Here is a 25,168-nt window from a genome sequence, read left to right as displayed (position 1 = left end):
TCGGTAACTGTAAAAAGTATCTTAAGATTTCTGATGAGTCTTTTTTTACTGTCACATATGCATGTGGATACTCTATATGTAGCCCTTCCTTCATCGTTAGTCAGATTTTATAAATAATTGAATTTTTTTTAATTTAAATTTATCAGTGGTTTGTTTCTGTAATATATGAATGATTCAGAAGTCAAACAACAAAAATCAGCGTTATACCTACAAAATTTTCATAGGACTAGTTTCGATGGTTTTACCGAACCATCATCTTCAGCTGCAAAACCGCAAATGAACAAGATAGGAAATAATGATTAGATAAGATAAGAAAGCCTGGACAAGAATAAGCAAGTGGCGCCATCTGTTGGCGAAACCAGAACTAAAACATAATTTCTCTAAAAGCCGAAGGCAAATTTGGATTGGAATTAGGATCGTTAACTAGAACAGAAAGATTTTTATGAATGTGAAATGCCTCTAGAAAATCCAGTTCTCCAATGGAAGATGTTTTTTGAATAATTTTGGCAGCAGAAAAATTGAAAGTGTGATTTTCGGACCAACAATGTTGAGCAACAGAAGACTTCTGTGTTTCCTTTTTTCTAACATATGCCTCATGTTCTTTGACGCGAAATTTTAAGGCTCTCTTAGTTTGGCCAATGTAAATTAAACCACACTGGCAAGGATTCCTATAAATACCCCAGGAATTCATATCCGGAATGGGGTCCTTGAGTATAGAAGTTGGAATTTTATTGATGGGAGAATAAACAACCCGAAAGTTAAATTTCTGCAAAATATGTGCAACTTTATAGCTAATTGATGGAAAGAAGGGAATGACAACAGAATTTTTATAATCTCCTAAAATAAGAGTGTGGCTTTTAGTGTGTTCAGATGAGAATTTTTTAACTGCTTGATTAATAATGTTGGGTGAAAAGCCCCTGTCAATAGCTATTGCTTTTAAATAATTTAGTTCTTCATCAAGGGCTAATTTGGAGGAGCAAACTTGAAGAGCACGGAAAACATAGGAATAAAATGAAGCTAACTTTTGTTTAGTCGGATGACATGATTTAAAGTGTGGTGGAAGGCAAACCGATGAAGGTTTACGGTAAACTGTAGTACTGAAGTTGGATGTGTTACGTGTGACCAGAATGTCGAGAAACGGAAGAGAATTGCAAGTCTCAAGTTCAAAAGTGAACTGAATAGCAGGATCAATAGAATTCATTGTTGAAAGAACTTTATTTAAATCATCTTTATTACCTTCAAACAGGGTAAAAGTATCGTCTACGTAGCGGAACCATGCCGGGAAGTTTAAAGTTTCAAACAATTTTGATTCATAATAATGCATTTATATCAGCCAGGATGAGACTGAGGGGGCTTCCCATGGCTAATCCCTCAGTTTGTTTGTAATATTTATTTTGGAAAACACGTGTTTTCCAAAATAAATATTACAAACTTAAAACTTTATTACTTAAAATAAATATTACAAACTTTAACTTTCGGGTTGTTTATTCTCCCTTCAATAAAATTCCAACTTCTATACTCAAGGACCCCATTCCGGATATGAATTCCTGGGGTATTTATAGGATTCCTTGCCAGTATGGTTTAATTTACATTGGCCAAACTAAGAGAGCCTTACAATTTCGCGTCAAAGAACATGAGGCATATGTTAGAAAAAAGGAAACACAGCAGTCTTCTGTTGCTCAACATTGTTGGTCCGAAAATCACACTTTCAATTTTTCTGCTGCCAAAATTATTCAAAAAACATCTTCCATTGGAGAACTGGATTTTCTAGAGGCATTTCACATTCATAAAAATCTTTCTGTTCTAGTTAACGATCCTAATTCCAATCCAAATTTGCCTTCGGCTTTTAGAGAAATTATGTTTTAGTTCTGGTTTCGCCAACAGATGGCGCCACTTGCTTATTCTTGTCCAGGCTTTCTTATCTTATCTAATCATTATTTCCTATCTTGTTCATTTGCGGTTTTGCAGCTGAAGATGATGGTTCGGTAAAACCATCGAAACTAGTCCTGTTAAAATTTTGTAGGTATAACGCTGATTTTTGTTGTTTGACTTCTGAATTAGTATTTATTCGGCGTGTTATTGTATCTTAATATGACTGATATTAATTTTTCTATTCGGAACCATTAACTTCAAATAAAAAAATCAATCCATAATTAATAATTGAGCGTTTCTAGAGTTTGGTATCCTTTGGGAGCATGCACTAGTTCCAAACTCTCAACAGACAGCCCACCAACGGCTTGAGCGGTAAAATCGCTGAATACTGGTAGTTCCGACCTGAACTAGATTCCAGGCTAACCGGCTAGCTGCATGGGCGTTTTCGTGGTTTTCTCCGTATGTAAACTATATCCGAGGTATTTCCCTTAGAAAGTCATCCACGAAGGCATCCTGGCTTAGGCAGAAAGCCCTAGTGCGCTTTGCTATATTCAACTAAACCAACTAAACCAAACGTAAGAGATGTAAAAAGCAAATTACTACTGTGTTTCAAATTACTTAGAAAGATTTGAAAAGGTTGAAACAAACCTTTTATTTAGCAGAGCTTAGAACGTAAAAGCACTTCTTGTGCTTAACACAACTAACCTCCATTTGCTGAAATGTAAAAAAAAATTATCAATCAAATTCCAATTTAAAATATAGAACAGTAGTCAAACACTACACAATTAAATTTAAATCTAAGCTGGCTCAAAGCTATAATCGGCGTGCCAAATTTAAATGCTGATAGGAATAACACATATCAAATAAATAAAAACAGAGCTGGAAGAACTATGTAACGTGGCCACGAGGGGAAGAAACACGGTCTATCTTACAATCCAAAAACCTTAGCTACTAAAAACTTCATTCTCTAACTCTTCTACATTTTCGTAAAAAAAAAAAATTCCTTCATAAAGGTTGCAGTAAAGACTGAAATTATAAATAACCCCATAATAATGACCTGAAGAGCGTTCATAAAAATGTTATCCGTAATTTACACGCACATTCAGATTACACCTATTTATAGTTTATCCATTCAGGTTCATTATATCATTGATGTGTTATGAGAAAGAGATTATAAAAATAGCATTTCAGTGAAAATGCAAGATAAAACTTGTATTTCGACGTAATTATTTTGAAAATGCTTAAAATATATTTTATGCTATTTAACTATGCATACTAATCCTTTTGTTTACGGCTTGATTTATTTTAAACCAGCAGTCGTCAACCCTTAGAATTTCACAGACCACTACATATATAATTTTGCATTTGGCGGACCACTAATATGAATTATTTAAAAAAAAAACTTGAATCAGACATTAAAACAGCATATTGTTACGCTTTTTTTGACACCAGTTCGTACGGATTTGGAGTGAATAACGATGACAGCACTTGATGGAATAGCGAAACACACTTTATTTAGCCAATATTAATCAGAACAGCTCCAAAATCACGTTTTACAGTGGAAGAACTACTGTAAACACGCTGGTCGAGAGAGCTTCGCTGCAAAGCACCAGAGTACAGCTCCCGGCTCTGCTCGGTCTTTCTCGGAACTCCATGTACTCTCGAGACTCTCCACGCCACAACTCGCGATGCATTCGACGACACACAGAGCACAGCTCCCGACTCTTCGTTTCAGTCGTTCCCGGAGCTTAACACACTCTCTCGACGATGCACTCACCGCGATACACTGAGAGACTCTTCGATGCACTCAACGACCCACTCGGCACTCGCTGCCCGGCTGTCAACTCGATCGACTCTTCACGGATTGACTAACTATATTGCTCTTTACGAGGCACACACACTTACTAACTGCGAACCAGCAGGGTTTATATAGCTTTCGGCTTGTGTTCGAGAACATTCTGGGCGAAACCGGTAGGAATTCGCTCCAGAAGTTTCTCCATCCGCTCATGGCATATCGCCAATTTCGTCGCCAACCCTGCCTTCTTTTGCCATGTTATGGCAACCCTAAATCTGCTTTGCGGGGAAGCGATCTTATCGCGCCTGAACATTTCGTAACAATATTAATACGCAAAAACATTATTCAACTCAATACATGTAATTCTAATTTTCGAAACATTTGGTGTTCAGCAGCATGCCTTAATGGAAATTCAGGTTACGCTGCTGATTCTGAGTAAAAATTAAAACGCTATTAACCGATACACATATTTCGTTCGCATTGAAAAATTATATGAAAAGTACAAAAATCTTAAATTCTTGTACAGAAAGCTTCACATTTCCATATTACTGAAAAGGAACTTAACGAAAAGCAAGAACAAATAGGCAAACGCAAAGCAATATCAATAAACTGAAAGTGTTATCCAGCCAATTTTTAATTATTGTAAACATAATAATCATCGCTTATTCCACAATGGCGCCATCGATCAGCAGTTAGACAAACCAAAAACGGAAACTTCCAGTGATGCAATTATAAACAAGAATGCAGGTGGTTCTCATAAAAATCCATCAAGTTGCCTATTGACACCGAGGGAAACCGTGTTATTAATGACTACAATAGCATATGTTTGTAATTCAAAAGGAAAGCGTAATCCAGTTCGCGCTATTATTGATAATAGCAGCATATTCGCGGATTTCAGCTCTCACTTTCAAATATCGCTAGAGACACCTTCAAAAATAGCTCAAAAGCCACTAAATTTAGAAGGAATTTCGCTAAAAGTAGTAGCTAAAATTAGAAAAGAAAAGTATAATCTGTATTACGTAACAGGTTTTTCTTACTCATCATTCTTTAAACTGAATCTTCATAAAAATATAAATAATGTCCCATTTTTTCTACGGTTCATCAAAACGTTATGGCGGACCACCGGTTGGCGACCGCAGTTTTAGACAGATTGAAAAATCTTTCTAGCAAGGCACCGGAAATATAAAATTACTATTACGATGAGCGCCTCATTTGGGTGCTCAATTCAAATTAATTTGTAACGCTTACACTAATGACTGATGCAGTGATAAATGCTTCCTGTCATTAGATCTCTGTACAGCCATTTGGTTTATTGGCAAACCTGAAATGTGCTTTTGACGACATTAAGCAGTACCAAGCATACGGGACCACATGTTTTAATAATCATCTGTTTATACGTAATTCAGCGTTTAAATACAACAGCCATAATGATAAAGTTATTTCTGTCAGAATAATTCAAATCACAGTAAATTGATAAGTAGTTTATAATTTACGATGCTGATATAGGGTAAATTCGTACCGAAAGTCGATTGTTTAGCGTTTACCTGGCAAAAAACAGTGCTATGAAAACTGTATGTGTCACCCAAAATGTTTTAATAATCTGAATTAATTTTGAAACAAGTAATGTAGCACAAAAAACGAACGTATTTGTATAGATGTAACATAAAATTGGTTGTTCTAATGGAATGCATATGTGTTTTAGGATTAACAATTTTGCAGCACACTGCTAATTAAATAAAACATTAACTTGAAAGAAATTCTTTTCTTTGCAGCAATTATTTTATCTGATTATCTTCAAAATGTTTCGTATTAGTACTAATTATCCAATAAGCAAAGCATTGTTACGTCGTTTTTCATAAAATAAGAGCAAGGCAAAATGTGCAGCAAAACCTTAAAAAAGTGGGAAAATATGAAGTAATCTAATTTCTTATCTAGCCATAGATGTTACGTGCATGCAGTAAACCTTGGAAAGTAATTTGACTTTTCTTTACCTTTACATATAGTAAGAAAAACGAAAAACCGCACCCAACCAAATAATTCGGTCAGCAGAAGCGGAACTTGGGACAAAATACCAGCGTTTACCGTTGTTAACCACTCAGTCGTTATTTTCACAGAAATGTGAAACTTTTCTGTGAAATTGTTTTCACAGAAAAAAATGACTGGTCGAGAAAACCACTCAAAAGTGAGATGCGACAATGCAATAAGCGAAGAATGTAATTTAATAGAAACCTTCAGAAATGTACAACCCAATAAGGATTTTCCACATTTTTTATGATGCTACAGAAGGACGAAAATTACTCCATTAAAGAAAATGTTAACCCTCATTAGGTGTTGGGTGTAATTTAAATAAAGTAACCTCTCTCAGTATTCTTATATTCAAGATTACAACTAATTATTCCCTGTGCTCTATGGTATCGAAGAGGTTAAAATGGGTTGAGTTATTTGAACATGGCATAGCCACGAATGCCTGGACTTTCTAAGGAAACCTGAGTAGCGTTCATGTACATGGCCAAGACGTCGAAAATCAATTATGCAGCTGGCCTATTCGTCTAGGTTCGAATCCAATTTAGTCCTAATTACCGGTGTTCAGCGATTTTAACCATTTGGCCACTGATAGGGCCCCCCCCACGGTTCCAAATGTTAATTCAGTTTCTTAAAGTATTGATTTGTTTTTATATAAAATAAGTAAAGTTAAGGACAATGAGCATAAAATGTAGCATTCAACATTTAAAAACTCGGTTTAATTGTGGGAAAGGGATTTCTTGAATATAAATTATTTAATTCAGAAGTCAAACAACAAATTATTTATTCAATTGAAATTTTTACCTGTTACGTAAATGCATTTAAAACAGTATAAAATATTGTCTTTATGATTCTTAGTTCTCTAGTACACTGCTGGCCACCCAAATTGCAACACCAAGAAAGACAAGAGATACCACAACAAAATTTATTTAGTAGATAACATGTTCACCAAGTATCAAATGATTAAATTTATAGACTTTTGTTACGTGTGTTTCCTTCCAGAATCAGTAGCCAGAGTAGCCGCCATTGTTGGAGATCACCGCTGCCACGCGCCTCATCATTGATTCAAAGAGACTTTGGATATGTTCTTGGGGTACAGCAGACCAAGCAGCATCCAGGCGTTGCCAAAGTTAATCTGGTGTGGCAGCTTGGGAGGTAATCTGGGTCAATCGTTCAGCAACTATGGACAACATATTTTCTATCGGCGAAAGATCCGGAGAGCGAGCCGGCCAGGAAAGCAATTCAATCTGACGATTGACGAAGAACCCTTGGACAATGCGTGTCACGTGTGGTCGCGCATTATCCTGTTGAAATATGGCTGTGGGCAAGCCCTGAAAGTAAGGAAGGACAACTGGCTCCAACACCTCGGAGATGTAGCAATGGCTGTTTAAAGTACCGGCAATACGTATTAGAGAAGTGCAAGAGTGATATCCAATACTCCTATACTATAATATCTGGTGCAGGACCAGTGTGGCGGTGCAGCTGTTCAGCATTCTCTCTCCACGGTGTCTCCAAACTCGAAACCGACCATCATGGTGTTGCAGACAGAAGCGTGACTCGTCAGTAAAGACAATTTCATTACATTCTGCCGTCCACATCCTTCTTCCATCGCATCATTGGTGGTGGAGACGTCTGTGGTTCTGCGTCAAGGGTAGACGTAGAAATGGACGTCTTGCGGACAGACCACTCTGCTGTAAACGGCGTCGAATGGTACGCGCAGACACTGGATCATGCGTTACAGACTGAATATGCTGTGCTCTGGTTCGTGATGTGACTGAGCGATCCGTCACTGCCATGCGTACAATGTTCCTGTCATCCTGTGAAGTGGTGTACTGAGGTGGATGCGATCGAACACGTCGGTCCGTCGTACCCTCCTGCATCCAACGGTCCCATATCCGCATTACAGTTGTTTGGTTTCGTCCAACACAACTACCGATTTCCCTAAAAGATAATCCACACTCACGGTAGGCCACTATCCTTCCTCTGTCGAACTCGGTTAGTTGATCAAACGGTGATCGCTGTTTACTACGAGGCATAATTGATCGGTTTTTTTTTTTTTTTTTTTTTGGAAAAACACACAAGAAAAACACAATTGCCGAACTTGAAATTGTCGAAAACTACAGGCCTTAAATAGCGCTTTGAAGTGGCGCCAAAGGCGCGCGTGATGTGCGTCTGCGCTGAAATTCTAATCATTTACATATCTCACTTCCGCTAATGCATGTTGTAAATTTCATGTTACTTGCATGCTTCCTTCAGGGTGTTGCATTTACGGTGGCCAGCAGTGTATTTATTTTATTAGCAGGCTGGACTCATTTATGAGGAATATATACCCTGCTTGATTTACAGTCAATTTTATACAAATCTATGCCTGAGTGTGCCTGTCTCATGTGTAATTTGAAAGGAAGGGTAATAACGTTTTGGCTGCTTAATATATATGTCACCATGATAAAGCTTTCTATATTCAATGTGCGTTGAGAAAAATAATCCTGGCAGCTCCTGCAATAGAGCGTCTGTCGACATACAACTTATGCTCAAATCCGAAAGGGATGTTCAGCTTCGCTTTAACATTAATCTCTCATGTATCGGTTTACAGAGATTTTTGATTGGACTTTCGAATGAGAAATTTAGGCTTAGAAACTGATTTCAGTGCATTAGGACGTTTTAACCATTTATTTATTGATAACCTCTGACAGTTATTTACATGTAGTTCTTTAGAGATTGCTTACTCGTGTTAATTTTTTTTATTTAAATAATGTGCATGCTAAGTTTATTACAAATATACTCCTGGACAAAACATCTTGATCTAAATGACGCTGATGTGTCTTGAGGCAGCTGTTGGCGTCTATGAAGTTACTTTTTAACGAAGAATATCTTCCGCTACAAAATTTTGTTTGAACTCTTTTCAGTTTTGTTTACAATTAAAATAATGGGCCGCCAAAAATATGCAGTTCTTTCTTGCCATTTGTTTATGCTAATTCATTGTATCTTTATTCATTTCTTAAATGTTTCGCATTCTCTCTTTGGAATAGGGTCTCGCAACCGTAGACAAGATACACAGGAGCAAAACTTTCATTAAAAAGATCTTATTATTTATACATCACCATATGCAATTTACACTCATTTCTGCGATATGTTTAGTTAAACCTAACCTAAATTTAACAAAAAATTAAAATAATGCTACGCTGCTTGCTACTTTACAAACAAGCCGTTAAGAGCAGAAATGAAAAGGTTCAGGCATACATTATAAGCTTTAAATTTCCTCTCTGCGTTTCTCTTTTATTGATATTTTCAATATCTGCAAATCCAAAGACTGGTTGTCATAAACTAATGGGCACTAATAACTCGTCCTAACTAATGCCGACGTTCAACGATTAAATGAGTTAGTTGAATGGATGTTCCATGGTTACTTTCATATTAGCCAGCATGAGTTTTTCAGCCTTATGTCCCTTGCAATAATTTCTGACGGCGTATCATTCCAAGACAGGTAACAGTAAATTGTTTCACTCTAACAAAAAAAAATAATAATGTATTTTTGTTTGCATAAACTTTTCTATAATTTAGATATTTAGATAATAAAAGCTGCAATTTTAATTCTGCTCAGATTCTAAAACCTGATGACTAACAAGGAAAAAATTGTAATTAAAATATTACTTGTAATTTTACCTCATTTTCAACAACCTGTAGATTTAAATCTACCATTTATTTTGCATAAAATTTCACAAAAGTAAGGAATATCGAATGCTGCACTTGCGCAAAAATCAATTTTCATATGATAAGATGCTTTTAAGTAAACAATCTGCCAATAAAAACTGCTACACTGGGAAATAAATTTCACATGCAAAGTTTAATTTTTTATTATCATTTGCAAGTTTAATTGAGAAATAAATGGAATATTTCTCCAGTAGTATACGCGAATTTTCCGCTAAAACTATTTTCTTACTTGAGCATAAAGAAACATTTTCAATCACGTTTCTTCAGCATTAATGAACGAAGCACTTAATCACAAACTTATTGTTACTCAAGAAAGCTTAGAGATTTTGTCCTGCGAGAAAACTTCTCAATCATCTAATTTGTCTTTAAAAAGTTTGCTGTGATGTGCCATCTTAAGAGGCAGCGCTTTCAGACCTCCTCAATGCAGTTCAATAATCGCTTAACATTTTTTCGTTTTCGTATCCTTGGTTAATGTATGTAGGTACTTTAATCATATTTTTTTTTGTTTTTACTCATTCGACGTACAATTGAATTTGGACCGAAGCCAATATATGCAATTGTTTGCTCGTCGGCTGCATCTGTTTCATTGACTCAGAATTTCCACGCCCTTGTTGAATTATTAATTCCCCTCCTAAGTGTTTTTACATTTGAAAATCTATATCAAACGGTGTGGAAAGTTTTTACAACTTATTTTACAGAACTTGTAAAATAAAAATCCATCATCTAAGTCTTTTTCTCACAATGATCACAATGACATACGATTATCATTGCCTCTTTATATCTTCAAATTTCGAAGAGAAGTTCGACTTTCATTGGAAGGCAAAAACGCGTATGTAAGTTTTCAATTTCTGCAAAAAAAGAGTAATTTTGAGGGGAAAAAAGTCAATGCCAGACGATAACATCATGCCATTTATTAATTTTTATTTCCCTTTCTTATTTTATTCTCCTATTGCTGGAGGATAATAAATACAGAAAAAAAAACTACGTTTAAACATATTTTAAAATAGTGCTCTTATTTATAAAATTTAGAGCATCTTTTTATTTTACAGAAAATTTGAAAACAACTTATTGTTAAAACGTCCAAACCAAAAAACGTCTCTAAATTTTATAAAAACTTCTAATTCATTATTAAATTATAGATTAGAATCTCAAATATCGTTGCTCAGAGCCTTGGAATTAAATACTGTACAAAAAGGTTGTAGAGACATTAGGTATTTTTTTGGAAGTAGGCAAGATGAAAGATTAGCAACGCCTTCGCCGGGAATCGAACCACGGACCTCTCAATTATGCGCTGAGCGTGCAGACCACTACACTACGAAGGCTCGATAAGAAGGCGGGAGAAATACCTTATAAGGTCACAAAGATAAAACACCTGAATTAAAATTTTAAGATACTGTAACTTGTATCTGTTAAAGACAATGTTTGGGTCACATGTTTCACATTAATCTGTCTTTGAAATTGCAGTTCAAAATTTGACCATTGCATAGCTTGTACAATATTGCATTTATTTATCAACTACTGCGAAACGACGTTCAGACGTTTGTGACTGTGTAATATCTTATTAGAATTAGCATTATTTCGGGAAATTGCCTTGACAGTACCGATGTTTCGTAAAATCGTTTGTTGTAGATCTAGTTCAAAGATTTGATTTCTTCACGCAATATGTCTTCTTCTAAGCCTAAAATGCATTTCCTGGTATCAAGGCGCTTGTAGCCCCAAAAAAGTATGATTTATTTTGGTGTGTGTATGCATGTGTGCTTAGTTGGTAACTGTAGAGCCCACGGGGCTATTTGAAGATAACGTATAGGACAATCTTCTAAAGAAAACTCTTTCGTACGTAATGTCACATACAGGAAGTTCATACAACCAGCCTGCTCTATGGGATATGAAGGTAAGTCGAACTACCAATGCTCTTATCCAGTCAACCACTAGAGACAAACAAAGAAGGTAGAATACAAAAAGTAATTTATTCTACGCTGCCATTGTCTAATCCTTCCGATTAAGGACAGGTCAGGTTGAACAACGAATGTTAACCATAGATAGTGTGGGTCAATTAAGGACAGGTCAGGTAAAGCCCAAGTGTGTAGTCACCAAAATAGCGTCATAGACAAAACCGACAAAGCTCCTTTACACTAACCATTTGGCGTCTTCAGGGGCCTCCAGTTGGCAGTTGATTTATAATGTTCAAATATTGCAGGAAATTTACAAAAGGGGTTACAAGCAGTATGCGAAGAAAATTACAAAAGTTACGAGAAGGTTGATTAAGGCCATGAAACTATATTTATACAGAGAGTTATAGAAAGCGTTGTATATAATTTCTCTGTGTGTTTATTAAATTTTGCATTTCTGTCTTTTTCTTTATAAAAGAAAGTTTAAAACTATGATGTAAAATCTGTAGAATATTAAGAACCCAAATTTTATTTTACTTTGAAACAACTTGAAGAACATATGAGGATCTTGAACACATGCTTCGAAAATACTCATTCGAATGTATATTTATTTCATTTATAACACTAATGAGTTTAGCGATTGGATGTTAGTTGTTGTATGATATAAATTTAGCAATCAGGATAATTTGAACTTCTAACATGGATAGAATTGTAGAATTTCCCTTAACTTGAATAACCAATTATTATAATTTTTGTTATCTTTTCTGAACTCTTCAATTTTCACTCGTATTTCCTGGCCAGGAAGTAAATTAGGTTAAAGTGAAGAAGAATATTTAAGCGGGCGAAAACAGAGAGTTATTTAGAGCATGATTTCGCTAGCATAGTGCACGTTGCTATTTTATCCTTTCTGCTGTTACTCTGAGTTGCTAATACTCCTTGTGGCTGTTTGTTTAAAGTCTGTTTGCCTGTGTAGGTTGCTGAGTCAGCCTGTTAGTCTTAAGGCTGACTCAGCAACCTACACAGAGCCTGTTATTCTTTTTCATTTAAATTTATTGTTAATTTATTCTTAACTTCCCACAGCCAGTAGTCGGCATTGCTGTGAGCTCGAAGAACCTGTATTTTTGTTAAAGATTTTAATTAAATAAAAGGCTATTTAACCCTTTTCCTTACACGCCTGTGTGAGAAGTGTCCTGGCTTAGTAATATATCGTATATTTGAATGTTAGCACAAAGCGTGCAATTTCCCAGACTTACCTCTAATTCACATTTATTTCAGCTAATAAAACGATTTAAATTAAAAACATTTTGCAGATTAACACGAACCCGCATTTAAATCATTTTTATTCAATACAGAAAATATTCTTGCAAAGCTGAAAGTGTTACCCTGATTCAAAAAAAAAAAAAAAAAAAAAAAAGAACTGGGAGGTCAAAAAAGTTCCTTATGAAGGAACTAATTAATTTCCAACCGAACAAAATTATCTCTGTATTCAGTACTCTTTAATTATATTCAGTAACCTTAAAACCTCGCTTAAGAAACTATTTGTAATTCACCATGAACTTCTAACTGTTTTTAAGATGGACAACTTTAGATATACATTTTAATGTATTTGTTACAACATAAGCATATAGGTTTCAACTGAAAGAATGCTAAAGTTACTTTTAATAAATACAAACTCTTAAATAAAGCATTAGCCCTTCAAGAGTCAAGTACTTTTAAAATTTCAAAATATGTCAAGACATATGAGACATTTTAAAACTCATTACCATTTAACCGGCTAATGATGGTAAAATTTTCTTTCTTATTATATTTACTTACTTTAATTTAAGTGCTACATATCCAATTATTTTAAATTAAATTAAAATAAAATATCTTATTCGTCGTTGACGTGAATTTGTAATATGTATTGCGCGCAGTGGATAAACAAATCACTTTTTTTATTTAACCGCCACCAGTTAGCGAAAATGTAGCATTAAAACTACCAGAGCGAAAAATATACCACTAAAAAATCCCACTTTCGAAACAAAAATAACTCTGAAGTTTTATGCGAGAAAAATAATTTTTGCTAATTTTATACTTTTATACTCAAATAGGATTTATACGATTGGTCAAAATGCCTGAATATTTTAAACTATTTCGGATAAATCATGTGAACAAGCAGTAAAATTACAGTTCTGAAAATTAATTAAATTCCTTCATAAAGAACTTTTTTTTATTTCCTAGTTTTTTATTTTTGAATCAGGGTAATTCTTCAGTTTTGCAGGAATATATTCTGCAATGTATAAAAATTATTTAAATACTGTTTCGTGTTATTTTGCAGAATTTTAAAATTTAAATCGTTTTATTAGCTGAAATAAATGTGAATTAAAGATAAGTCTGTGAAATCGCGCCCTTTTTGCTAACATTCAAAGATACTAACAGACTTATAAACTAGGATTTTATTGTTTGTATTCAATTTAAAAGTTTTAGACAGTTAGGTTCTGTATAAAATAAAAGTGAATGATTTGAAATATTTCATTCTAAATAACTATTAAACATTCAGAACTTAATTAATGTGGTTTCTGAATGTGTAGTTTTTTACGAAGTCATTTATACTAGGGTTAGTTCTTGAAGATGCTTACAAAATTGGGTGTTTTAGGTGCATGTCAGTTAATTTTGGATGATTTTTTCATTTTATTATGTTCATAATAGAAAGCATTTGTTCACAAACATATGTTGATCCAAACCTACAACAATATCTGACAGACAAATCACGTAAATTTGAAAAATTGCTTGTTGCTACCAATTTCCAAAATTAAATATAATTTGGAATCACTTCCAGTCGAAATAATTCGTTATATTTGCTTTTCAGTGTAGTACGCTGCAGTAGGTCAACAATTTCGATTTGAATTTCAGTTTGGTAACAATTAACGTGTATTTATCCAGATGTTTCTATGTATGTATTTATCGAAGGAGTTGATACAGAGGATAAGAAGAATTTGTTTAAATGCAAATACAATCAAGACCATCTGGCTCTTTAAATGGAAAAATCATAGAAATATTTTTACCATAACATTTATTCTAGAGCGAATTTTTCATGGGGGGGGTTGTTCTAAAGTGCTTCTGATAAGAAACGGGTATATGATATACAAGCATTTAAATCCGACTTTTATAGTCTATTTACAGGTGCCTGACCTTTTAAAATATACAAATTATGAAGAAATCACGTATATCAGCAATAAATTTATATGTTTTTAATTTTTTACTTTTTATTAATATGCAAACAACATGAATCATTAATGTATCGCTGTGAAAAACATATAAAGGATTTATACAACGATGGGAAGATATTTAGCGCAACATTTTGATTATATTTTAAGATCATGAAATGGAATTAATGAAAATCTACCAGCTCTTTTTACGTAAATTAAAGTTTTAATATAACATATTTCTATTTTTAAATCACTATTAAACGTGAATCAAAATCTTACTCAAAGTTACGTAGGAATTATTTTCAGACGTAATTGTTATTTCATTTAGGAAGCATTTGGCTATATCTAAGATTCTATATGGGGAATATTTTTCATTAAATTTGTGAGGTTCCTCTAATTTGAATAACCAACTATTTCATGTTTTGAATCCGTACCGTTACTTCTCTCATTCAATTTTCTTGCCAGATTGAAAATTAGTTCGCGTATATTTATAGTGAAGAATTAAGATTGTAAAGAGAGAGCGTGTTGTGCCTCTTGAGGCCGTATTATTAGGTTTACTACTGGAGATAAGATTTCATGTCTATAGCCTGCATTATAATTGCTGATAGCTGAAATTCATACAGTGAGGTTGTGAGCCACATTTGCGGTAAATTGCTCCATGTACCCGTTGGCTATTAGTTTATTATTAGTCCATAGGGGCTTTGTCACTGAAGGACTATTGTTTTCGTTTTGTTATTTTGCGTTGAATCACTATAAATGTCCGTTTCACTTTTCAAACTGTTGCCACCCAATGTTAGAGTCCTGCATTATATTTGAAGGAATTAAAGAATGAAAAATCTGCATAAATGTATGTATATTTCTCGCATTGTGATAAAAAAACGGTACACAGACCCATCGAATTTTAAATGACGTAATCCTCCTACGAATATGGACATGAGGAAGGCCTAATTTGAAATTTGAAATTTGTTTTATTATCAGTTACATTTTGTGAAACTTTAACGAATTTTTGATTAACAAATTCAAGGATTTCAAAGCGAGCAATGGCAACACTCTACGGGAGGGAGAAAAACCTTTTTATCTCCAGCGCGCCGAACTGTGTATCGGAAATTCTAAAGATAGGCTCATTTTAAAATTATCTTGCGAGATTGCTATTGAACTGAATTTTATGGTTTAATTGCAAAGAACATGATATTTAATAAATAAAGGTAACACACAAAACGTTAAAAATACGCTCCTTTGGACGTAATTTAAAATCTGAAAATTTCAGATTTTTTTTTTTTTTTTTTAATTAAGAATTACATTGGACTTATGATTTCGCATTACTCGTCATAATTTTCTGCGAATTTGTAAGCATAACAATTACCTTCTGTTCATCTACGAGTATTTAGTTTTACATAAAGTGTCTTTTACACCCTTCCTTAGTTTCTATTGTACATAAGACTTGGTGATAAATCGCTTATCGTATACATAGAGGTTAACTTTGGATATTACCAAGAGAGTTTAATATGACAGTTCAATGCTAAAATCGGTCTCACCATTCAAAATTAAATTTAATATTAGAACAAAATGAATAAACGTCTTAGGAAAAGTAGAGAATTCATTAATTAATAAAAAATAAATTCATTAAAAACGCATTGAGAAGAGGTACTCTTTGGAAATATTATTTTATAATATTTGGAAATAGAAAACGCTGTTCGAATTAACTGCAAACTAGAATAATTAGAATACACACCTCAATTAACCTTTCTTAAATTAACCACCTCAATTAAAAATTTAATTTGCATGTCTTACCAACAACCAACAAGTTAACTTTCGTCACTTTAGTTGCCAGCCATTGATAATCCACTCGACAGAAGTAAGATCCAGTATCCTCACTTCTGAGGTTGTCCATCTGAAGGTATGGCTGTTCCGCTGTCACATAAAACTGCACTCTATCTCCATAAGTGTCATTTCGTATATGCACGGCTTCCGAAAGGCGTCGTTCTCTGGCATCCAAAGTATACAGAGCCATCACGCCCTGATTTTTGTACCAGAAAATAAATTCAACGCCATCATCGTTTGTCTGAAAGATATAGCATGGCATCTTCGCACTACCATCTACTAGAGCTTCGACGAAAGTCTCGATGAACACTGAAAGCAAAGAGGGCATAATATTAATACATGTTAGATATAAGCGTTGGACAATCAAAATGTAAGCAGATAATAACCATACTAAGCAATGCATCATTATAATATTTTCTGCTAATGATTACAGAAAGCGTTTATCCATACGATATAAGGGTAAATTCTTTTGAGAAGAGATTAAAGAATTTCATAAGTAGGAAAGTAATCCCACCTGTTTTAAAATAATAAAAGTCATGCCTCATGGCTTAATTTTGTAAAAACACCAAAATAGTACATAAGAAATGAGAGCTCCGACTATTAGATGTATCAATATATGGACGATGTGCATGGTTATAGCCGAAAATGCATAATTTCAGATTATTAATCTAGAATAATGATGGGCAAAACTTCTTTTGGCGAGGGCGAAAAATGAAAGAAAAAAATTGGAGGCCAAAGTAATTTATTCTATAATTTTAAGAAGAGTATACTGACGCGATGAATGCAATCGCATCCTTTTTAAAAGATCCTTAAATTCAAGTTCGAGCTGTGATGAGTTTGAGAAATTCTTATCTCTCAGTCTGTTTCGAACAGAATTTTGCCTAAGGTTCATCGTAGAAAACGCTTGTTATTATATATAAGATAAAGCAAACACGCACTAATTTTCTAGGCATGAGATAATAAATTTGGGAAACTTTCTTTTGATAACGATTTGTAAAGCTTTAATTTTTGAATGTTGAGAAATAACTGCTTGAGATAACTGTCAGATTGTAACTCGATTAATTCAAATTGCAAATCGGGCCTTACTACTAATAATTTGCGTTGAAAGGCGTGGTGGACACAACAATTCTGTTTGAATGCCATTATTAAAAATCTAGAAATGCTCCGAAATCAAAATGCAACATTTATAAGCTGTATTCATACCTCTTAAGCTTGTCTTCATTTATTGAAGGTATTGAATTTAATCTAGGGAAACGACATTCTAAGCTAGCTGCCCAGCAAACAGATAAATTTTCAGTCAAAACCTCTTTTAGATGTGCCCAAATATCGTTGATAAATAGATTTGTTTTTTGCATCTTGGCATTTAAGTTTTTCATAGGATAAAGAAGATTTATGAAAAATGCAAATACTGTATAAAAACCCTGCTGTATCTTCCAACATTTCACACTCCGCAGAGCATTATTTCCCACAGAAGAATGTTACAGTGTCCTCTTTCAGCTGCCAAACTCGCTGGGATATACATTCTGCATTAAACCTCCTTACTTTTGTGTAATTTATTCACCAAAGTTTCCAGATTTCATTAACTGAAGAAAATATCGAAGTTGCATGTCAGTAAGTCCACTAGATCGAATAACATTTACAAGCCTCACGATTACATCAAGCACAGGTTGCATTTTCAAAGCTGATTGATAGAAAGCATCTTGATGTATAATGCAATGTAGAAACTCTGTTCTCAGGATAATTTGCTTAGTTTAAAAAATTTAACATCTTTTGAAGTTTTACGAGTTTTCACTCGGTTGCTGGTTGCCTTCAAGGCCAGAGGTTTAGTTCTCTTGATAATTGCAAACGTATCGTAGTTTAAGCAGCTCGGCGTACTACATACGGACCTTTGTTAAATAAAGGCCAATCTTAATGCTAGGCACTTGTATACTAATTCAAAGTTAGTTTTAGTTAGAGTTTTAGTTAGTAGTTTTATATTCTTACGTTCAGACCACAAGTGGTTGGTCTCTTTATTCCGAAGTTCCGGAAATACCTGTAAAGATAGAAAATAAAGGGTTTCGTATACCCTTTCCTGCTTGTATTGTTTACTTCACAATTTCTTGAACATAGCTTGAGTAAGCTCCCTGTTCCGAGTCAGGACCATTCATGTTTCCAAAGCAAGTCAAAAGAAGCACAAGTCCTGATAAAGTAATCAATAATATTCTACAGAAAGAATCTGCAGAACGAAGAGTAAAATTTAATAATTTGAAAAAACATTTTTGACAGACACTGCATTGCTAATTTGAACGGGAATTCAATAAACTGATTAGGTTTATTACTAAAAGGTTTAGAGCGATTTGTTAGATAGAATACAATAGGTAAGTAAAAAAATTCATAAGTCACCGATTGTTTAGGTTTAAAAAACATAAAATAAGTTTCAGTTACTAAGAATATATTTATGTTGCATGCTGAAAATGTTTTCTACGAATACGATTTAACTTACTTAATGGTATAATTTTAAAATAGGCTAATAAATTTTGTCAGTTTCGAATAATAGCATATTTGGGCATACAATGTTTTATTTCGAAAAATATTTTGCTGGAAATTTATATTAGATTCATGATAAAGATTCTATGACGAATGTTCTCCAAAAGTGCTTTCTGTGTCATATGGCTTCTGAATAAGAAATAATAGTAATAGTAGTAATAATAAATATGGAAATTAGAGAAAACCCATAAATATCATAAATTCGTAAAATGATCCTTTAGAGTCAGTGACACAATATAGCAAAGAAACAACAGCAATAACAAAGAAATCTTAAACTTATTCACAGTTGTATCATGTCGATTTTTTAAACAACTTATAATGTATTGTTCTCTTCGAAAACATAACTTAAACTGGATATTTCTTAAAAACAGATTTTGACACTATTTTCTCAAGAACGTTTGTTACTCAGAATGGGTGATCTTCTGCATTTAGTCACAAATATGAATTTTGATTCTTTCAAAAATAGTGTCAGAAATGAAATTTCTATTTTTGAATGAGATTGAAATAATTACAGCACCTGTTAATTGTTATCTCTACATATAATAAAAGAAGAAAGAGTATGTGTGTCTTTCGTTTGTGTTGCGCGTAAGCTAATAGACCCAGAACTACAAAATTTGGTATGTAGGCATTTAGACAAGAACCAGTGCACCTCGAAGCGATATTTTCAAAATTCGAATCAGATTTTTTTTTTTTTTTTTAATTTTATCTTCGATTTTATCGCATCATTTTGAATAGTTTCAATCTTTTAGAAATGCAGTTTTGGCAACAGTTTTTGGTTCAATTGTATACTGGACTACTGACTGTTGAAAATTAGCACTGTTGTCACTTGGAAAAATGAGGGCGATAATTCTTCGCAGTTTTTAAATTTAAGGTTTCTTTTGGATACTGGACTTTTGTTGAGAGAAGGCAACGGGAAGTTGGTTAATTTGTTTCTGAAGATAATTAATATTTGTATTAAGGAATATTGCTTATTTCATTGTAATTTTGTTATATGTAATACATCTTTTTTCAATGAAGTTGTTCTACAGAGTAAAATTCTTCGCAGTTTTTTTATTTAATGTTTGGTGTCCCCTTCAGCGATTTTCTGGTACATTTAAAAGCCTGGCCGCGTAGTTGCTAGCACATATATAATCTGAAAGGCAGTTTTCTATAATATAATTTTGTTCTATATTGAATTATTATTATATAGGGAAATTACCTCATTCAGCACATTTTCTAATTTTATTCACAATAGATTAATTTTCACATCTTAAATGACGGTCACCATTGAACAAAAGATTGTGTTCATAGCTTTATAAGACACGATATCTAGTCGAGCTGTTAGGACCTAGTAACTGAGTAATGGTATACTCTAGTTACGCCACATGTTACGTCAAATGTGTTACTAGTTTCTCGACATTCTTAGTACTTGTGTTCATATATAAATGAATGTCAGTTGAGTTTTTTTAATGCTGAATTAGTTTGGAGATACTGTGTTACGCAGAAAAAAGTATTTGCAACTTTAAACAAATTTAGAATATAATAGTTAGAACTTTCTGTTAAATCTCTGACAACTGGTGTCGGAGGAAGTATTCAAATACCACATTTAAGATCTTAAGTCTAGTACCTGGTGACTGCAGTTAAACTAAATTACATACGATCATCATCTTCATAAAATAAATTAAATTAATTTAAAATTCAAACTCTTTAAGTCAATATGACTTAGAGTAAATTTTTCTCTTTTATCTTGGTATAAGTCAAAACATACACTTTTCAATAAAGGTGAAAGGACAATTCATTTTCAAAATTAAAAAAAAGTGCTGTCTCTCTTTAAAAATGCTATAACCTTCCAAATTGACTTAACTCACTTAAATATCATACAAATTCCCATACATAATAATTCCTAAATTTTAAAGAAAGGCACAGACTCATTTCATTGAAATGCAAAACAAAACTCCTCAAGACAATGGAAACCAACGCATGAAATAATTAAGACACCAGTTCAAATAAAATGATAGAAAGTAATATATATTTAAAAAAAATAATTCCTACTTAGGTCAACAAAGAAAACTTTTATTTTAGTTACTTTTTATTAACATTATTAACATTTTTTTTCGTTTCTAATTTATGGAGCTGATGGTGGTCTATAATTTCTCATTCTATTCACCGCTTTTAATGCTTCATTATTGCAAGGAACCTTCCCAGTGAGTTTCGAACAATCCAATTCTTCAATTAATATTCCATCTAATGATTTCACACGACTCAGCTTGACCTGCTGATGTTTTCCTTTCGCTAATCGTCGCTTGCGTTGTGTTGTAGTTTCTTTTTTATTTCTTTTCGCATTCTCCATTTGTGAAGCAAGGGACAGTTTAAAGGGTTATATTTTAAACCATGGTTTCATAAACTGTGGGTGGGAGTCGCCAAACTTTTATCAGTTTTGATACTTCTTTAACTTATTATAATAATTTTACAGTTACCACATATTTTTACACAATATATCTGAAAATATATAAAGACAATGCAGACAAAGAAAAAACGAAACGTTTCGACGTATTCTTTTTATAATATAAACGTTCATTTTCCTTGCTTTGCACGTGATGCTGTCATTTCGTCTGTTACTTATTTAAAATTTTCACATTGCTCTATGTCTTAAAATTAGAAATTAAAGTTAATAAGCTAAACCTTCAATAGTATATTACAGTACAAGTGAAAAAATTCACAGTTTCACTCACGCGTGTGTCGGATTTGCGCATTACTGAAGTCCCACAAAAGTTTTGTAAATATTATGGGATCCTGGGGGTCGCGAAAAAATCTCAGTGATTAAACGGGCTCACAGCTGAAAAAAGTTTAAGAATTCCTGTTTTAAACACGTGTTATTACCACGTTAACATAGAAATTAGGAAAGAATTTTCGCTACATAATGGAACATTACATCCGCTTCAACTCTATAAAACTACAATTCTTTAATTCCATACACTTTAAAAATCTTATAACTCTGTCTTACTGTTGCCATTTATTTTTATTAAATATTACAATCCCATTTATCACAGTCATGTACTATTATTTATGTTGTTTTAAAATTAATTTTTACACCACATGAGAATTCCTTATAAACGATCATTATTTGCAAGTCTTACACATATATTTAGTTCCGACCGATAAACAGGAATAAATAAGTTGGAACTGACTTTAATATGTGAAAAAACTGTATTAACATCAAGTGACATCCACTACAAGTTTAGAAAAATGTATTTGAACTAGAGTAGATGAATAAAAAGTATTTCATTAACGATTGAAAATTTGAACAAGATAGAGGAAGAGTGTGAGCTAATAGTAGAATTTAATAAATCAGATAGTTTATTTCCATTACGCTTAATTAATTAATTCCATAACTAAACCTCAATAAGTTTTTTTTTTTTTTTTTTTGAAGAATTTATGATTTCCTGAAGATTACTATTATTGAAACGAATATAAAAAACATTTACAATTAAAACGCATTTATTAATTATATGTTAACATAAGATAGTTGGCCAGACTACCCCTACAAAAAACTGCTAAATAATACTCTAAACCAGTTTTATTACATGCGTAATTTATATCCAAAATTGATTACCAACTTAAACATAATACATCGCGAACAGGCAGGCTGCATGGGCGTTTTCGAGGTTTTCCCCATGTGTAACCATACGAGTCAGTTTGCCTTCGAAAGTTCTCCACGAAGGCATCCCTCCCTTTAGGCAGATAGCCCTCTGTGCTTTGCCATAATTAATTAATTCAATCGAATCCTAAACATAATCCATGCTTATTTTAAATTTAGAATATTTTCTTTGATTCTTAAATAGATATATGCTTTTATGAATGAATGAAAGCTATGAAATGAAATTTTATTTTGATTATAACATTCCTCAAAATCTTACGTATGCACTTAAGAACAATCAGTTTTCCCTTAATTAAAATTTTAAATTCCATTTCTGCAAATTAAGATCAAATAAATGTACTCTCACTTGACGATTACAACAGTGGTATATAAAAATGCTACAAAGACAACTCGTTGTAAAACTTCCTTAAACCATCAATTACAAAGCGTTTCCTGTGATTCAAAGCTCTTTTTCGATTTTTGTGCGTTTTTAGAATAGGATTATATACTTAACTTGGGGGGGGGGGTTCTGATCATTACTGTGACTGTGTTGAGTGGCTGCAGGTAGTGGATCTGACTACATACAATGATTGGGCAAGTTTGCGAAGTTGCGTACTCCTATTGCATTTTAAACTCAATATTAATAATATTTATCATTACTAGAACTCTTTATACATAAATATATACATATAATTCATAGATATAATATTAAAAATGAGTTATAGTCCTCGTAGTGTGAGGAGTCTGCTAACGAAATTCTCTCTAGTCGAGAGCTCAAGAGCATTGTAGGTCTCTCCAGTCGAGAGTTCTTGATGTTACTCCGATGCGAAAATCTTCAAACTGAATTAGCCATGCCTCCTTAATTTTACAGTAGCATTTTACATCCTCTGATTCGTTATATCTGGAACGGTATCAGAAGAAAAGTCAGAGCGCTAGGTTTGTCAGCCCTCTTGAAATCGAGAGTCTGTGACGACAGGCATGGTGCAGAACGTTAAAATATCCTGAAACTAGGCATGAAGTTATATTTCTGCGATGTCAAAACCATGTCGTGTAGCACATCGTAAATGCTGGAAGCAGTGGATTGCAGGGACCGCATACACGATTTACTTATCTCTGTGTGGACCGCTGCAACTTCATGTAGTCCTCCTTCACTAGTCACCACCAGGAAAATACAGACGAAAAGTCATTAGACATGTGGATGCCTTCAGGAACCATGTCCCCCGTTATGTATCAATCACACCGCATATAGGATTCAAAGAGCAAGATCATTTTGCACTCGGGTACTGGCAGTAAGTCGAAAATCTGGTGAGTTTGTGCAGCTACTCGGCGTTGATGTTCGATGACTCACAAGCGGCCGAGAGGTAAATACCACTGAACACTGGTCCGGGGTTCGAGTTTTATCTGATAATGCTAAAAGCATACTCCTAACTTGATCATGAAACATATAGTATATTAATCGAAATGGGCAATTATCTCTTTGTAGAGGTATAATGTAAAGATATATTTATTAAATATATGTGATGATATGATTCTTTAAGATTTGAAAGAATGATATTGGATCTAATATAAACTTCAAAAATAAAACCTTTAGGCATAAAATACGCTTACAGAGTGAAAGTAGGACCAGCGTTTTACTTCTTAAGAATGCTTTAAAAACGTCTTTAGAAACATTATTCATCTACTCGCCTGTGTTTAATAAACACCTCACTTTTGTCTGCATTTATTATTAGTCCAAAGGGGCTTTGTCCCTGAAGGACTATTGTTTTCGTTCTGCAATTTTGCGTTGAATCACTGCAAATGTCAGTTTCACTTTTCAAACTGTTGCCACCAAATGTTAGAGACCTGCATTATATTTGAAGAAATTAGCTAATGAAAAGTCTGCATAAATGTGTCTCTATTTCTCGCATTGTGATAAAACAACGGTACATAGAGCCATCGAATTTTGAATAACGTAATCATCCTACGAATATGGGGAAATGGAAAACCGAATTTGAAATTTGAAATTTGTTTTATGATCGATTTCATATTTTGTAAAACTTTCACGAATTTTTGATTAACAAACTCAAGGATTTCAAATTGGCAACACTCTTCGGGAAAAAAATCTTTTTATCTCCAGCGCTCGGAACTGTGCATCGGAAATTATAGAGATAGGCTCATTTTAAAAATATTTTGCGACATTGCTATTGAACTGAATTTTATGGTTTAAGTACAAAGAACATGATACTTAATGAATGAAGGTAACACACAAAACGTTAAAAAAACGCCCCTTTGGACGTAATTTAAAATCTGAAACCTTTCAGATTTTTAATTATTTATTTCAGTTATTTAGTTTATTGCTTTTATTTTAGTAAACACATTCAGCCAATGGAAAATATTCTTGAGTTCCCAATTTCTTCGAGTTAGGTCATTTTCATAAATATACATTTAAAATAGTTAGTAGAGAAAATGTACCAGCTAATATAGATTTCAACTAGCAATTTTAAGGAAAACGCTTATTAAAATAAAATCCATTTTGCAGACATCACAACTCCGGTGTTTTATTCCTAAGAACAATCTTAAAATACATGTTAAGCAATTGCAAAGTTTCGCATTTTTCCAATTAATTTGATAACTTGGGGCACAGAACATAAATATGTTAAAATCGAATCCTAATCTTGGTTTATGAATAGGAGTGCAAACATTCTACGATATTTTGGAAACTTACGAAATACATAGCTGAAAAATGTGG

General features: G+C 33.4%; 1 protein-coding gene across 1 annotated transcript in view; it reads right to left on the bottom strand.

Moving 5' to 3' along the window:
- Positions 1 to 25,168, bottom strand: part of LOC118181532 (synaptogenesis protein syg-2-like) — a 349,639-nt gene that overhangs the window by 91,188 nt on the left and 233,283 nt on the right. Inside the window, exon 3 of the mRNA XM_085814611.1 lies at positions 16,269 to 16,607. Within this exon, the coding sequence (XP_085670737.1) occupies positions 16,269 to 16,607 (339 nt within the window). The remainder of the gene's footprint in view (positions 1 to 16,268; positions 16,608 to 25,168) is intronic.

Source organism: Stegodyphus dumicola, chromosome 4, assembly GCF_044657685.1.
Source record: "Stegodyphus dumicola isolate Sdum_Otavi_A_Nest chromosome 4, ASM4465768v1".
NCBI classification, from domain to species: Eukaryota; Metazoa; Arthropoda; class Arachnida; order Araneae; family Eresidae; genus Stegodyphus; species Stegodyphus dumicola.
The sequence above is the reverse complement of the archived record's forward strand: the minus strand, read 5'-3'. Positions and strand labels throughout refer to the sequence as shown.